Source organism: Rhinopithecus roxellana, chromosome 6, assembly GCF_007565055.1.
Source record: "Rhinopithecus roxellana isolate Shanxi Qingling chromosome 6, ASM756505v1, whole genome shotgun sequence".
Classification (NCBI taxonomy): domain Eukaryota; kingdom Metazoa; phylum Chordata; class Mammalia; order Primates; family Cercopithecidae; genus Rhinopithecus; species Rhinopithecus roxellana.
The window spans coordinates 59,254,060-59,272,438 of NC_044554.1; the positions used below are offsets into that span (position 1 = coordinate 59,254,060).

An 18,379-nucleotide genomic window follows, 5' to 3' on the forward strand; every position below is an offset into this window, starting at 1 on the left:
GGAAGAGCTGTTTGATGGTCTCTTCCACAGTCATGCCCCCAGAGCACTTAGCAGACAGCTCTATTCTAGCGTTATTATGCTAGAGTGGCATGAAATCTGTCTTATTCATTTTGTATCATCACTGTGCAAACTGAAAAAAATTGTTAACATGACCAGGACACAGTAAGTGTGTCTACATTCACTATCCAAGCCTTATGTGGTGTATTCTGCTAGTTGTATGTACCTTACTTTAAAAGGAACAAAGACGAAATGAAGCATACTTACAAGAAAGCAACCTGAGTGTTGGAACCATGCTATATGAGGAAGTGAGGAAATTTAATTTAAAAAAATCCCATGTTTTGTGTTCTGAGTTAAATTCAAGGAAAGATAATTCTACATCCAGGGCTCTAAAATTCAGTCTTTTAAAATATTCATTCTTAAAAATGACGTTTTTCTGTTTTTAGACTAATGTTGAAGAAGATATAGCAACTGGTGTTATAGCACTGTATAGTTTCTTGTAAATTAATGACTAAAGCATGTTCAGTATTAAGAAGAGTATTGCCAAGATGTATCAAAAGGGCAGAAATAGGGGTTAAGGACTTAAAAGATCTTACTCAAATGTATTGCAAATATCCCACTTGGAATTAACTACACATAAGTAGACAATTCTGAATGTAGAACACATATAAGCACACAATCAATAGTATAAATTCCAGGAGTTGTGATAGTAACTAATTTGGTATTCCCTTGTTTTCCTTTGTAACTCAGGTAACAGCAGCACTAGAATATTACTTGGTGTTTTTCATTTCCTTCCATCTATTGCATATATTTATTCACAGAAAACACCTGATTTATTTCACTGTCCACTTGTAAATAAAGAGATATCAAATCTGAAAATTATTTTAAAACAAATCAGAAAATATATAGAAAGAGCTTTATTTCTGGACAGATTAATGTGAGAAATAACATCAGGAATAAAGCTGAGTAGCAGATTCTAAATCTGCAATGTTAACTTCTCTTGTTCCACTCACAAGGCTCTCACAAGCAATAAGGAGGTAACTCACTGGGCAATGGTAATGAAGAAGGATAAGAAGCAAGCAGCACACACAAGGAGTCACCCTGGAAAGAAATCCAAGTTCTAACTGGAGTCCAAACATAGTCCCAAGGGTCACCTATCAAACAAAGTCCTATTTACATTTTTAAACCCTAAATCTAGTAAAGACTTCAAATGAAAAGAAAAATAGTCTATCAATGTTAATCATGTTCCAAAGCAATACAGAACAGAATGTGTTACCACACCATGCACTTTCTGGTCCTGATGTTTGGACATTGCTACCTAGTTGTTTAGTAAGCATCTCAAGCTGAACGTCTCTACATGGCAGGCTTGATTGCCGCCCTTCTCCTCAACCCTTCTCCTCCCTCAGTCTTTCTCGCCTCAGTTAATGGCACCAGCATCCACACAGTTGCTCTGGCCCCAAACTAGTGGTTTTCCTTGAGTGTTTCCTCTCATTGCACCAGCCCCTGTTTCCAATACAATCTATCAACACACTTCATTAGCTCTACCTTCAGCATGTGTCCCAAATCCTACACTTTTCATACCTCCACCTCTGTCACCTTGATGCTCAGAGCTGGTCTCAACTGGTCACCCTGCTTCCATTCGTATTTTTCCCTGCAATCCCTTTTCCATACAACAGCCAGAGTGACCTTTAAAAAATGCTAATTAATTGGTATCTCTCCCTTTCTTAAAACCCTTCCATGGCTTCTGTGACATCTGAATGATTCACTTGGTCTGTAAGACCCTGTAATGTGTCAGGCTTCATGACTCCACAGGACTGGGCTCTAGCCTGTCTCCTGTGTCTTAGTTTTTCAGTCCTCCCCACCCAGCTTGTTCATCAGCCTACAAGCATTATCAGCCTCCTCTCTGCTCTTAAAACCGCCAAGCTTGATTTTTGTCTCAAGACCTTTGTTAGTGTGCCTCCCTCTGTCTGAAACTCTCTTCCTCCGGGTCTTTGCACAGATGGATCATTCTTGTTACTTTGTCACATTTCTTTTGACCATTTTATCTTAAAGAAAAAAATCCCGGGGCGGAGCAAGATGGCCGAATAGGAACAACTCCAGTCTCCAACTCCCAGCGCGAGCGACACAGAAGACCGGTGATTTCTGCATTTTCAACTGAGGTACTGGGGTCATCTCACTAGGGAGTGCCGGACAATCGGTGCTGGTCAGCTGCTGCAGCCTGACCAGCGAGAGCTGAAGCAGGGCGAGGCATTGCCTCACCTGGAAGCGCAAGGGGGAAGGGGATCCGTTTTCCTAGCCAGGGGAACTGAGACACACAACACCTGGAAAATCGGGTAACTCCCACCCCAATACTGCGCTGTAAGCATACAGGCATTCCAGGAGAATATATCCCACACCTGGCCGGGAGGGTCCCACGCCCACGAAGCCTCCCTCACTGCTAACACAGCAGTCTGCCGCGATCTATCGGCAAGGCAGCAGCGAGGCTGGGGGAGGGGCGCCCGCCATTGCTGAGGCTTAAGTAGGTAAACAAAGCCGCTGGGAAGCTCGAACTGGGTGGAGCTCACAGCAGCTCAAGGAAGCCTGCCTGTCTCTGTAGTCTCCACCTCTGGGGACAGCGCACAGCTGAAGACCAACAGGGGAAGTAGCGGGAGCCGGTGCAGACGCGAACGACTCTGTCTGACAGCTTTGGGAAGAGCCGCGGATCTCCCAACGCGGAGGTTGAGATCTGAGAACGGACAGACTGCCTGCTCAGGTGTGTCCCTGACCCCTGAGTAGCCTAGCTGGGAGAAATCCCCCACTAGGGGCAGTCTGACACCCCACACCTCCCAGGGTGGAGTACACCCCTGAGAGGAAACTTCCAAAGGAAGAATCAGACAGGTACACTCGCTGTTCAGCAATATTCTATCTTCGGCAACCTCTGCTGCTGATACCCAGGCAAACAGGGTCTGGAGTGGACCTCAAGCAATCTCCAACAGACCAACAGACAGTCCTTCTGACTGTCAGAAGGAAAACTATCAAACAGGAAGGACACCTATACCAAAACCCCATCAGTTCGTCACCACCATCAAAGACCAGAGACAGATAAAACCACAAAGATGGGGAAGAAGCAGGGCAGAAAAGCTGGAAATTCAAAAAATAAGAGCGCATCTCCCCCTGCAAAGGAGCGCAGCCCATCACCAGCAACGGATCAAAGCTGGTCAGAGAATGACTTGGACGAGAGGAGAGAAGAAGGCTTCAGTCCATCAAACTTATCAGAGCTAAAGGAGGAATTACGTACCCAGCGCAAAGAAACTAAAAATCTTGAAAAAAGAGTGGAAGAATTGACAGCTAGACTCATTAATGCAGAGAAGATCATAAACGAAATGACAGAGATGAAAACCATGACACGAGAAATACGTGACAAATGCACAAGCTTCAGTAACCGACTCGATCAACTGGAAGAAAGAGTATCAGCGATTGAAGATCAAATGAATGAAATGAAGCGAGAAGAGAAACCAAAAGAAAAAAGAAGAAAAAGAAATGAGCAAAGCCTGCAAGAAGTATGGGATTACGTAAAAAGACCAAATCTACGTCTGATTGGGGTGCCTGAAAGTGAGGGGGAAAATGGAACCAAGTTGGAAAACACTCTTCAGGATATCATCCAGGAGAACTTCCCCAACCTAGTAGGGCAGGCCAACATTCAAATTCAGGAAATACAGAGAACGCCACAAAGATACTCCTCCAGAAGAGCAACTCCAAGACACATAATTGCCAGATTCACCAAAGTTGAAATGAAGGAAAAAATCTTAAGGGCAGCCAGAGAGAAAGGTCGGGTCACCCACAAAGGGAAGCCCATCAGACTAACAGCAGATCTCTCGGCAGAAACTCTACAAGCCAGAAGAGAGTGGGGGCCAATATTCAACGTTCTTCAAGAAAAGAATTTTAAACCCAGAATTTCATATCCAGCCAAACTCAGTTTCATAAGTGAAGGAGAAATAAAATCCTTTACAGATAAGCAAATGCTTAGAGATTTTGCCACCACCAGGCCTGCCTTACAAGAGACCCTGAAGGAAGCCCTAAACATGGAAAGGAACAACCGGTACCAGCCATCGCAGAAACATGCCAAAATGTAAAGACCATCGAGGCTAGGAAGAAACTGCATCAACTAACGAGCAAAATAACCAGTTAATATCATAATGGCAGGATCAAGTTCACACATAACAATATTAACCTTAAATGTTAATGGACTAAATGCTCCAATTAAAAGACACAGACTGGCAAACTGGATAAAGAGTCAAGACCCATCAGTCTGCTGTATTCAGGAGACCCATCTCACATGCAGAGACATACATAGGCTCAAAATAAAGGGATGGAGGAAGATCTACCAAGCAAATGGAGAACAAAAAAAAGCAGGGGTTGCAATCCTAGTCTCTGATAAAACAGACTTTAAACCATCAAAGATCAAAAGAGACAAAGAAGGCCATTACATAATGGTAAAGGGATCAATTCAACAGGAAGAGCTAACTCTCCTAAATATATATGCACCCAATAAAGGAGCACCCAGATTCATAAAGCAAGTCCTTAGAGACTTACAAAGAGACTTAGACTCCCATACAATAATAATGGGAGACTTCAACACTCCGCTGTCAACATTAGACAGATCAACGAGACAGAAAGTTAACAAGGATATCCAGGAATTGAACTCATCTCTGCACCAAGCGGACCTAATAGACATCTATAGAACTCTCCACCCCAAATCAACAGAATATACATTCTTCTCAGCACCACATCGCACTTATTCCAAAATTGACCACATAATTGGAAGTAAAGTACTCCTCAGCAAATGTAAAAGAACAGAAATTATAACAAACTGTCTCTCAGACCACAGTGCAATCAAACTAGAACTCAGGACTAAGAAACTCAATCAAAACCGCTCAACTACATGGAAACTGAACAACCTGCTCCTGAATGACTACTGGGTACATAACGAAATGAAAGCGGAAATAAAGATGTTCTTTGAAACCAATGAGAACAAAGATACAACATACCAGAATCTCTGGGACACATTTAAAGCAGTGTGTAGAGGGAAATTTATAGCACTAAATGCCCACAAGAGAAAACAGGAAAGATCTAAAATTGACACTCTAACATCACAATTAAAAGAACTAGAGAGGCAAGAGCAATCACATTCAAAAGCTAGCAGAAGGCAAGAAATAACTAAGATCAGAGCCGAACTGAAGGAGATAGAGACACAAAAAACCCTCCAAAAAATCAATGAATCCAGGAGTTGGTTTTTTGAAAAGATCAACAAAATTGACAGACCGCTAGCAAGGCTAATAAAGAAAAAAAGAGAGAGGAATCAAATCGATGCAATAAAAAATGATAAAGGGGATATCACCACTGACCCCACAGAAATACAAACTACCATCAGAGAATACTATAAACGCCTCTACGCAAATCAACTAGAAAATCTAGAAGAAATGGATAATTTCCTGGACACTTACACTCTCCCAAGGCTAAACCAGGAAGAAGTTGAATCCCTGAATAGACCAATAGCAGGCTCTGAAATTGAGGCAACAATTAATAGCCTACCCACCAAAAAAAGTCCAGGACCAGATGGATTCACAGCTGAATTCTACCAGAGGTACAAGGAGGAGCTGGTACCATTCCTTCTGAAACTATTCCAATCAATAGAAAAAGAGGGAATCCTCCCTAACTCATTTTATGAGACCAACATCATCCTGATACCAAAGCCTGGCAGAGACACAACAAAAAAAGAGAATTTTAGACCAATATCCCTGATGAACATTGATGCAAAAATCCTCAATAAAATACTGGCAAACCGGATTCAGCAGCACATCAAAAAGCTTATCCACCATGATCAAGTGGGCTTCATCCCTGGGATGCAAGGCTGGTTCAACATTCGCAAATCAATAAATGTAATCCAGCATATAAACAGAACCAAAGACAAGAACCACATGATCATCTCAATAGATGCAGAAAAGGCTTTTGACAAAATTCAACAGCCCTTCATGCTAAAAACGCTCAATAAATTCGGTATTGATGGAACGTACCTCAAAATAATAAGAGCTATTTATGACAAACCCACAGCTAATATCATACTGAATGGGCAAAAACTGGAAAAATTCCCTTTGAAAACTGGCACAAGACAGGGATGCCCTCTCTCACCACTCCTATTCAACATAGTGTTGGAAGTTCTGGCTAGGGCAATCAGGCAAGAGAAAGAAATCAAGGGTATCCAGTTAGGAAAAGAAGAAGTCAAATTGTCCCTGTTTGCAGATGACATGATTGTATATTTAGAAAACCCCATCGTCTCAGCCCAAAATCTCCTTAAGCTGATAAGCAACTTCAGCAAAGTCTCAGGATACAAAATTAATGTGCAAAAATCACAAGCATTCTTATACACCAGCAACAGACAAGCAGAGAGCCAAATCAGGAATGAACTTCCATTCACAATTGCTTCAAAGAGAATAAAATACCTAGGAATCCAGCTTACAAGGGATGTAAAGGACCTCTTCAAGGAGAACTACAAACCACTGCTCAGTGAAATAAAAGAGGACACAAACAAATGGAAGAACATACCATGCTCATGGATAGGAAGAATCAATATCGTGAAAATGGCTATACTCCCCAAGGTTATTTATAGATTCAATGCCATCCCCATCAAGCTACCAATGAGTTTCTTCACAGAATTGGAAAAAACTGCTTTAAAGTTCATATGGAACCAAAAAAGAGCCCGCATTGCCAAGACAATCCTAAGTCAAAAGGACAAAGCTGGAGGCGTCACGCTACCTGACTTCAAACTATACTACAAGGCTACAGTAACCAAAACAGCATGGTACTGGTACCAAAACAGAGATATAGACCAATGGAACAGAACAGAGTCCTCAGAAATAATACCGCACATCTACAGCCATCTGATCTTTGACAAACTTGAGAGAAACAAGAAATGGGGAAAGGATTCCCTATTTAATAAATGGTGCTGGGAAAATTGGCTAGCCATAAGTAGAAAGCTGAAACTGGATCCTTTCCTTACCCCTTATACGAAGATTAATTCAAGATGGATTAGAGACTTAAATGTTAGACCTAATACCATAAAAACCCTAGAAGAAAATCTAGGTAGTACCATTCAGGACATAGGCATGGGCAAGGACTTCATGTCTAAAACACCAAAAGCAACGGCAGCAAAAGCCAAAATTGACAAATGGGATCTAATTAAACTTAAGAGCTTTTGCACAGCAAAAGAAACTACCATCAGAGTGAACAGGCAACCTACAGAATGGGAGAAAATTTTTGCAACCTACTCATCTGACAAAGGGCTAATATCCAGAATCTACAAAGAACTCAAACAAATATACGAGAAAAAAACAAACAACCCCATCAAAAAGTGGGGAAAGGATATGAACAGACATTTCTCAAAAGAAGATATTCATACAGCCAACAGACACATGAAAAAATGCTCATCATCACTGGCCATCAGAGAAATGCAAATCAAAACCACAATGAGATACCATCTCACACCAGTTAGAATGGCAATCATTAAGAAGTCAGGAAACAACAGGTGTTGGAGAGGATGTGGAGAAATAGGAACACTTTTACACTGTTGGTGGGATTGTAAACTAGTTCAACCATTATGGAAAACAGTATGGCAATTCCTCAAGGATCTAGAACTAGATGTACCATATGACCCAGCCATCCCACTACTGGGTATATACCCAAAGGATTATAAATTAGTCTACTACAAAGACACATGTACACGTATGTTTATTGCGGCACTATTCACAATAGCAAAGACTTGGAATCAACCCAAATGTCCATCTGTGACAGACTGGATTAAGAAAATGTGGCACATATACACCATGGAATACTATGCAGCCATAAAAAAGGATGAGTTTGCGTCCTTTGTAGGGACATGGATGCAGCTGGAAACCATCATTCTTAGCAAACTATCACAAGAAGAGAAAACCAAACACCGCATGTTCTCACTCATAGGTGGGAACTGAACAATGAGATCACTTGGACTCGGGAAGGGGAACATCACACACTGGGGTCTATCATGGGGAGGGGGGAGGGGGGAGGAGGGAGGGATTGCATTGGGGAGTTATACATGATATAAATGATGAATTGATGGGTGCTGACGAGTTGATGGGTGCAGCACACCAGCATGGCATAAGTATACATATGTAACAAACCTGCACGTTATGCACATGTACCCTAGAACTTAGAGTATAATAAAAAAAAAAAAAAAAAAAAAAAAAAAAAAAAAATCCCATTCCTAGTCAGCCCCAGCCACTCTTGGCAACTGCCCAGTATGCTAGTACTGGGTACATGTAGCTACCAGTCACTTAAAATGGCCAGTCCACATTGTGATGTGCTGTAAGTATAAATGGGCACTTTGAAAAGTTTAGTGCAAAGGAAAACGCTGAATACCTCAATCACTTCTGTTGATTGCCTATTGAAATGCTGTTTTAGATATACTGGGTTAACTAAAATATATTAGTGTAATTCTTTTACCTCTTTCCCTCTACTTTTTCCAACGTGACTCCCTTCTTGACTAGCAGAGCACTTTATTAAAAATATCAATCACAATAAAGTCACCACAATAGCAAAGCTACCATATTTTGAGCACTTACTTTTTGTCTGGCATTGTGTTAATTATTATTCCATTTATAAAATCTCTATAAGTTAGAAACTACCATTTCCATTTTTAAAATAAGGAAACCGTGGTTTGTAAAGTTAATTAACTGGCCAATGATTGCCTAGCCAGTTGATAGTGACATTCCAATCCAGGTGACCTGATTTCATAGACCATGCCAGCTCTGAATTACCATACTCACAATACACAGTGCACTCAAATAGTCACTGAATACGGCTAAAAATAACTTTCAGCGTAAAAAGGGATAATATCAATAATATGAGCCAGAAATTATGGCGATACTCCCTGGAAATAAGTAAGTGATTTATGAACCACAGTGCATTCAAATTGCAAGGTCCTGGGCTTGGCTCATACCTCACTTCCAGATGTAAGACCAGCAAGCAGCGGTCAGCCATATCCTGGAACGATTTGGCCAGCTCACTCAGAGTCTGCATGATCTGCTCTGACACTGGGGGAAGATCCGTGTTCGTGTGGCTGTCTTGAGCAGGAGAAAGCACTGAAAGGTAAGGATAAAACACCAGTCATTTCATTACATGCCTACAGATTTTTTTGAAATGACATTATTTTGCTGTTCATCTTGTTGTTTTTACTAGTTTGGGTAACACTAGTGTTGGCAGCATTAGAAGTCCAAGACATGATAGACTGTTTCTATATTTGATTACACATAGAAGCTCAGTGGCTTATCTTGAATCAACTCATAGAATAATATTTGGGTTGGTGCAAAAGTAATTGCGGCTTTTGCCATTACTTTCAATGGCAAAAACCCTAATTACTTTTGCACCAACCTACAGAAAGAGAACCTCAGAGCTGGAAGAGGCCTTCACTATCATGTGGCCCAACCATCTGCTCTGTGCCGCCATCTTCTGTGCACCTCAAGTGGCTGTCCACATTCTGGTTGCACACTTACACAAACGCTGGTGAAAGGAAACTTAATACCTTTCGAGGCAGCCTGTTCCATCTCCGAAAGATTTGACCATCTTACATCAAGCCAATATCTGCCTCCATTAACTTCTAATCATTGGCTCTAATTTTACCTAACTTTGCAATCCCACATGTGTCAGTACTACAAGTATTGAAGATACCTCTTTTGGCTTCCTTGAAGTCTTCCCTTTTGTAGGTGGAATGTCCACAGGTCTTTACCCATTCTTCTAATGATTGAATTAAATCATTTTATAATTCTCAAAATTTACCTACCAAAACATTCGAATTTTCCTGTATTTCCCTTGAAATGCAGAACTCAGGACAAAACAGAATAAACACTACAGAAAGGGCTGACTAGTCTAGACAGAATGATCAATTCCCTTTTTCTAGATGCCATGATGCTTTACCCCTCCCTAAATTCTGGGAGGTGGAAGTGGTAGTGTGCTATATTCCACTTCAACTCATATACAGCTTATGGCCAACTAAGAGTCCTAAAAAGGTCTTTCTGGAAAATTTGATAAAGTTACCTTCTATATATTTCCAAACCAATTTATTAAAATATTTAGCACCACTTAGACATTTTCTTCAAAGAAATGCTGAACACAAATAAAAAACATTTGTTTATCTCTAAACTTATATTGTATCCCCATTTCCCCACAATTTCTCAAAGATTACCAACCAACAATTTGGTAATCTCATTCAAAGGTTTTCTTAGCTCTCTAGAGCCTCAAAGTTTGGCTTTAAGTCCTGGCTCCAACATTTCCTTTATGTGACCAAGAGCTAATTCTTCAAATTTTCTCTGCCTTATTATTTTATTTTGTAAAGTGAGGGTAATAGTATCTATATCATGGGGTTAAATGAATTAATGTAGGTGAAACACTTAGAATAACAACATATAAAACTTAATATAAGCAAGAAACATAAGCAATTATTCTTCTTCTTTAGCAAGTGATTTTTTCAGGTTAGGTCTTTGATTTATTATAGCAACAGTAGACTTACAAAATAATTCCATCCATCCTTATTCAATTGCTGATATGTTTTGCTTTTCTGTATGAAAATCCTTCTCTTTTTCAGAGAGTCCTTTGGAAGAAAGAGGTGCTCTGGACTTAGGGAACATGGGAATTGGTGAGACATCACTAACTCAGAAGGTCATTCACCTTATAGGGTAGAGAGCCAATGTCTTGCTGTAGTGTGTAGTGTCAACACGTATGACCTTTCAGCACTGTATCCGTTCCTAAACTTTGCTAAGTCCAGAAAACGGCTTGGATAGACAATCCAGGCTTATAATATGTAAGGCTAAGTTCTCCTCTGTGGAACCAGATTGTAATAAGTAAAAATAACATGGCAAACATAAAAAAAAAAAAAAGAACGTTGTACAAGGGAACTGATGGGTGAGGAGGAAGGGAATGTAGCAATGCAGATTTTAAATTATTGCCAGCCTTGGTATCATTCTAGATGTTTACTAACTTGATCTGCTGAAGCCTAGATGTATGACATTGCATCTCTTCTCTAACGTTAGCATTAGTCATGTTGTTTGATCGCAAGGCAAGATCACTGCTTTTGCAATGTTTTCATGGAACAGGCTAGAGGAAAGCAACTATACAACTGTAATATTTAAAAACATTTTAGGGCTTTTCAGTCTTTCAATTCCTCTATGGGGTGATAGTGACTGTAGCATGGAGAGTTATCTTATATCAATGAGAAGAGGCAGAAATTGGACTTTGAAGTCTCACTCCTAGTCTGAGGTCCAAAGATATACTAATTGACCAAATTCCATCAAAGGCATTCTGGACAAATCCCGCCAAGAAACTTTAAAAATTCCCCTTTCCTATTTTATAAATACATAATTTTATCATGTGGCAATTAACCACTATCAGATTACAAATTAAGAAATATCTAAGTTGAAAGTCTATGGCAGATTAGCTGCTGAGGTAAAACTTAGAATGAGTGAGGTAAAAAGTAGTTTCAGGTAACAGCACACTACATTTCACTTGACTGTCATCTGTGGCAAAAATATAACATTTTATTAAAGCAACATGAAAAATTATGCCCAGAGCTCTACTAGAAAGCTGGCTTGTGAGCTCCTCAGGGCTTACTGAAATTTACACAGTTTTCTTAACAAGAAGGAATATACTGAGCAAAGAAATACTAAGCATGGCAAACAAAGACAACACAAAAGCCATTAACTGGATCTTCAGTGTCAAATGAAAATCTATAAAAAAGCAATGTTAACACAATCTGCTTGGGAGGTTACAGTTAAGGTATGAGATTACTAGACACACACACACACATACACACACAAACACACCCTCATACATACCCTTTAAGAGGCTACATTGTATATTTATCTCCAGTATTGCTCTTCATATCAGCAGAGACCACACATATTAGACTTTAAATATGTTAGTGCTTGATCACTTTATGAAGATATGCACTTTGAGCTGTTTTCCTAATACTAAGGATGGGTGACATCAGATCATTCTTAGTATCTTTGTTCCTCCTATGACCACTGCATAAAGCATGCCATCTTTTATTTTTATTTTAGTTTACTTTAAGTTCTGGGATACATGTGCTGAACGTGCAGGTTTGTTACATAGGTATACATGTGCCATGGTGGTTTGTTGCACCTATCAACCCGTCATCTAGATTTTAAGCCTCCACATACATTAGGTATTTCTCCCAATGCTCTCCCTTCCCTTGCCCTCCTCCCCTCGACAGGCATGGCACATATACGCCACAGAATACTATGCAGCCATAAAAAAGAATGAGTTCATGTCTTTCGCAGGGACATCAACGAAGCTGGAAACCATCATCCTCAGCAAACTAACACAGTAATATAAAACCAAATACCTCATGTTCTCACTCATAAGTGGGAGTTGAACAATGAGAACACATGGACACAGGGAGGGGAACATCATAAAGCATGCATCTTTAAGTCACCTAGTTAGCTGTTTGTGGCAGGATGATTGTGGCTTTCTGTACTACATAAACATTATTCCATAAAAGGAAGCCGAACATTGGTCTTTGGAGCAGACATTGCTTTTTTGGTGAACCAGCAGCTACTTCCAATTTCATTCTCTCCCTTACTCACTCCACTACAGATTCTGGAAAGCTAAATATTTGTAATCCCAGCCCTGTTTGTTGCTAGAGGTGGCCATGTATCAGTCTGTCCACTGGACTCCTAAGTAGAGTCTTTTGTGGCTATCGGGAAGTCTTTTGTTTTCCCCGATTAAAAGGAGAATTGAGGCTGGTGCCACCACTTGCTCCCACTTTCCCCACTTTTCTGATTTGATTGAAGTACCTGAAGTTGCATCATCTTGCTATTGAGAGGAAAAGACCAAGAATCAGAGAGGTGCTGGACTAAGTATTGTTGAACCATTGGCCAAAAGAAGCTATTGCTTGACTTCAGACTTTTTGCTATATTAGAAAAACAAACACCTCTTTAAATCACTGCAAATAAAAAAAAAATTAATAACTTGCTGCCAAATTAAATCCTGTTTTCAGCCTCTGAAATTTTAAATTCTAATATCATATTCTCAGATCAAAAACTTTTCTTCTTTCAACTCTCTCCCACCCTGATTTCCATTATAACTTTAATGCTGTAATCCCCTCATTTTCTCCTGGTAGAAAAAGTCCCTCTTAGGACCCTCAGCATGGATTGCATGGTTGATCCCCTGAGCTACTCTTTGACCATAAACCTCAACTCCCTTGAATACTTTTCTTTCACTATAATTGCCCTAAAACTCACGTAACATTGAGTCAATTCTACAACTCATCATTTGACAGGAAAACAAAATAACATATTATTCACTGATACCAAAACTAGACAAAGCGAAACAACAAAAAAGAAAACTACAGGCTGATATCCCTGATGAATATGAATGCAAAAATCCTCAACAAAGTGCTAGCAAATAGAATTTGACAACACATTAAAAATATCATTCACAGTGATCAAGTGGGATTCATCCCAGGGATGAAAAGACGGTTCAACATATGCAAATCAATAAATGTGATATATCAACAGAATAAAGGACAAAAATCATATGATCATTTCAACAGATGCCAGAAAAAGCTCTTGATGAAATTCAACATCCCTTCATGATCAAAACTCTCAAGAAACTGGGTATAGAAGGAACATAACTCAACATGATAAAGGCCATCTATGACAGGCCCAGAGCTAGTATCATACTGAATGGGGAAAAATTGAAACCCCTACACTAAGTTCTGGAATAAGACAATGATGCCCACTTTCACCACTTTTATTCAACAAAGTACTGGAATCCTAGCTAGAACAATTAGGTAAGATAAAGAAAAGAAACGGCATCCAAGATGGAAAGGAAGAAATCAAATTATCCTTGTTTGCAAATGACATGATCTTATATTTAGAAAATTCTAAAGACTCCACCCAAAAACTCTTAGGACTCGTAAATGAATTTAGTACAGTTGCAGGATACAAAATCCACATACAAAAATCAGGCCGGGCACGGCGGCCCATGCCTGGAATCCCAGCACTTTGGGAGCCTAAGGCGCACGGATCACTTGAGACCAGGGGTTAGAGACCAACCTGGCTAACAAGGTGAAACACTGTCTTTACTAAAAATACAAAAAATTATCCAGGCATGGTGGCGGGTGCCTGTAATCTCAGCTACTCAGGAGGCTGAGGTGGGAGGATCACTTGAGCCTGGGAGGCAGAGGTTGCGGTGAGCCAAGATTGCATCACTGCATTCCAGCCTGGGCAACAGCGCTAGACCCTGTATCAAAAAAACAAAACAAAACAAAAATCCAGTAGCACTTCTAGATGCTAACAGCAATTGATCCACCAAAGAAATCAAGAAAAAAATCCAATTTACAATAAGAAAAACTTAGGAATAAATTTAATCAAAGTAAAAGACATCTACAAGGAAAACTATAAAACACTGATGAAAGAAATTGAAGACACACACACAAAATGGAAAGATATCCACACTCCTGGATTGAAATAATATTATTGAAATGTCTGTAGTACCCAAAGCAACCTACAGATTCAATGTAATCCCTATCAAAATACCAATGACATTCTTCACAGAAATAGAAAGAAAAAATCCTAAAATTCAAATGGAACCACAAATAACCCAGAATAGTTAAAGCAATCCTGAGCAAAAAGAAGAAAGCTGAAGGCATCACACTACTTCGATTTCAAATTGCACTACAAAGCTATGGTAACCCAAAGAACATGGTATTGGCATAAAAAACGGACACACAGACCAATGAAACAGAATAAAGAACCCAGAAATAAACTCACACACTTAAGAGCCAATTCATTTTGACAAAGGCACCAAGAACACACACTGGGGAAAAGACAGTTTCTTTAATAAATGGCACTGGGAAAACTGGCTATCTGTATGCCTAAGAATGAAACTAGATGCTCATTTTTTAACATATTAAAAAAATCAACTGAAAATGGATTAGAGATTTAAATGTAAGACCTAAAAACTATGAAACTACTAGAAAAAAGTATTGGGGAAATGCTACAGGACATTGGTATGGGCAAAGATTTTTGGGTAAGACCTCAAAAGTGCAGGCAACAAAAGCAAAAATAAACAAATGGGATTACACCAAGCCAAAAAAGCTTCTACAAAGCAAAGGAAACAATCAACAAAGTGAAGAGACAACCTATATAATAAAGCAAATTATTTTCCAACTATATACCTGGCAAGGGATTAATAACCAGAATATATAAGGGACTCAAACAGCTTCAACAGCAAAAACAAAAAAACAATAAACAATCTGATTCTAAAAATGGGCAAAAGACCTGAATAGACATTTCTCAAAAGAAAACACACGAATGGCCAACAGGTACATGAAAAAAAAAATGCTTAATATCACTAATCATTAGGGAACTGCAAATCAAAACCACAATGGGGCATCATTTCACACCAGTGAGAATGACTATTATAAAAAAGACAAAACAAAGCTGGTGAGGATGTGGAGAAAGAAGAATGCTCATACATTGTTGGTGGGAATGTAAATTAGTACAACCATTATGGAAAACAGCATCGAGTTTCCTCAAAAACTAAAAATAGTACTACTATATGAGCCAGCAATCTCACTGCTGGGTATATCCAAAAGAGAAGAAATCAGTATATCAAAGAGATATCTGCACTCCCATGTTTATTACAGCACTATTTACCATAGCCAAAATACGGAACCAGTCTAAATATCCACCAACTGATGAATGGAGGAAGAAAATGTGGTAGATATACACAATGGAATATTATTCACCCATAAAAAGAATAAAATCCTGGCAGGGCACAGTAGCTCATGCCTGTAATCCCAGCACTTCCGGAGGTCGAGGCGGGTGGATCATGAGGTCAGGAGTCCAAGACCAGCCTGGCCAACATGGTGAAACCCTGTCTCTACTAAAAATACAAAAATTAGCTGGGCATGGTGGCAAGTGGCTGTAATCCTAGCTATTCAGGAGGCTAAAGCAGGAGAATCGCCTGAACCAGGACCCAGGAGGTGGAGGCTGCAGTGAGCCGAGATTGCATCACTAGGCTATAGAGTGAGATTCCATCTCAAAAAAAAAAAAAAAAAAAAGAATAAAATCTTGTCAGTCGAGCAACATGGATGGAACTGAAGGTCATCATGTTAAGTGAAATAAGCTAGCATAGAAAGACAAATATCACACATTCTCACTCGAATGTGGGACCTGAACAGGGAATTTCAAGGAGGCTGAATGGTGATTACCAGAGGCTGAGAAGAAAAAGGGGGTGGAGGGGGAGAGGAAAGTTAGTTAATGGGCACAAAAATACACTTAGAAGACATAAGTTCTAGTATTTGATAGTACCATAGGGTAAGTATACTTAACAATAATTTATTGTATACTTCACAATAGATGGAAGAGAATTGTAATGTTCTCAACATAAAGAAAAGATAAATGTTTGAGGTGAGGGATATCCCAGTTACCCTGATTTGATCATTACATATTGTATACATTTATCAAAATATCACATGTACCCCCAAATAGGTACAGCTATAATATATTAATTTAAAAAGACAAAAATGTATAGATTGTTGCCACTAAAATGTTCTGGATTTTAATTTCAAAAAAACCTTTCAGTACCACTTGTCAATCCTTTCCCTGGTGCTTGGCTAGCTCCTTCCCTTTCTCAGCAACTTTTCCAGATTCACGCTGTTCTCCTCAGGCCCTTTGTACTACCTGCTCCCTATTAGTCCTCAACAAAGACCTCAAAAGAATCTTAGCACTGACTTTCTCCAGTCCCACCTCCTATTAACGCTTCAGTGTGCCACAATCTGACTCTGCCCTCACCTTTTCGTTCAAAACTTTTCTGGTAATAGCCATCAATGATACCGTAATTGCCAAATCTACTGGCTGCTCTTCAGTCCTCATCTCGTGCAGGCTCTCTGCTATCTCTGAATTCACTGGCCCTTTACTTCTTGAAATCATCTTCTTTTGGCTTATGTGGCGTACTCTTCGGGTTGCTGTTTTCTCTCTCTGGCATTTCTTCCATAGCTTCCTTCACTGAATCCCCTTCCTTTAGTCCGTCCACAATGCTGGGGTTTCTGGGGACTTTTTCTTCTAGTGGTCTTCCTTACTTGCCAATATGTTCTGAGTGGGCTCATCCCTTTTCATTGTTTGCACTGCTATCCATGAAATGATGACTCCTAAACCTTATTTGATTAATGATTTGCAAGATATTGTTACCTGTATATCCCATAGGCATCTCAAATGCAATGTGTTCAAAACTAAACTCATTATCTTTCTTTAGCATCTGTTCTCTATCCTGAATTCTCTTTTTATAGGTGATACATCAATCTGGGAGTACAAACTGCAAACATGAGTGTAATTTTTGACTCTCTCCAGCAAAGACTAATCTCTACCAATTTTATTTACAAATATTTTCTTAATATTTATTTTTTCTTTTCTGTATCTACTGCCACTTTCTTGGTTTGGACCCCATCTCTTCCATGGACTACTGCAATAGTTTCCCAGCTGGTGTCTCTATTTCTTACCTGGCCCCCTTTTATCTAATTAAATATGAGTTAAAGTTATTTACCCAAAACACAAATTTGACTATGTTAAGTTCTTGTATAAATAATATCAATGTTTCCCACTGCTTATATGATCAAGTCTAAGCTCCTTAGCAAGGCTTTCCAAGATTTTTTATTTCTGTCCAACCCTCCAGATTTTCTCCATCTCTCCATTCCTTTTTTCTCTCCAGCGTATCCCCTCTCCAACCCTGGCCCTTTGATTTACCACCCTTTTAAAGCAAATTTCCTAAACATATCATGCTGTCTCATGATTCTACACCTTTGATGGCTCTTACTCCTCTTACAAAACTATTTATGCCTTGTCTGGCTCAGAAAGTCTTTTCTGATTCCCCAGGAAGGGTCAGTGGCTCTTCTGGATGTTCCCCCACCCCTCTCAATTCTAGAAGTTATATTCCATTAACTATGTCTCCCTTCCGGATCATTAACTACTTCAGTGAAAGAATGATGTATTATATGTATTTTCCCCCGTTCAAGGCCAGCAGAATAACTAGAGGCATTACAGAAGCTCAATCAATGCCTTTTTAATTAAACTGACCAATGCAATATGACAATGAACATAACAGATTGTTAAAGAAAGATCAGAAAAAAGAAGAAACAACTTGCCACTTACAACTCGAACTTTCTCCTTAGTTTTTCTGAGTATAATCTAGAGATAGAGTAGGGATGGGGAAGTAGTTCATTATAGCTGGTTTCTGGGGATTCAGGAATCTAACAGAAATATAATTTAAAGCAATTCTGGTGAATTCTTATACC

The 18,379-nt window shown here is 39.5% G+C and overlaps 1 protein-coding gene across 1 annotated transcript in view; it reads right to left on the bottom strand.

The window, feature by feature from the left end:
* The window catches only part of EXOC4 (exocyst complex component 4), an 850,866-nt gene that overhangs the window by 74,488 nt on the left and 757,999 nt on the right, over positions 1 to 18,379 (bottom strand). The window contains exon 15 of the mRNA XM_010357736.2: positions 9,008 to 9,149. Within this exon, the coding sequence (XP_010356038.2) occupies positions 9,008 to 9,149 (142 nt within the window). The remainder of the gene's footprint in view (positions 1 to 9,007; positions 9,150 to 18,379) is intronic.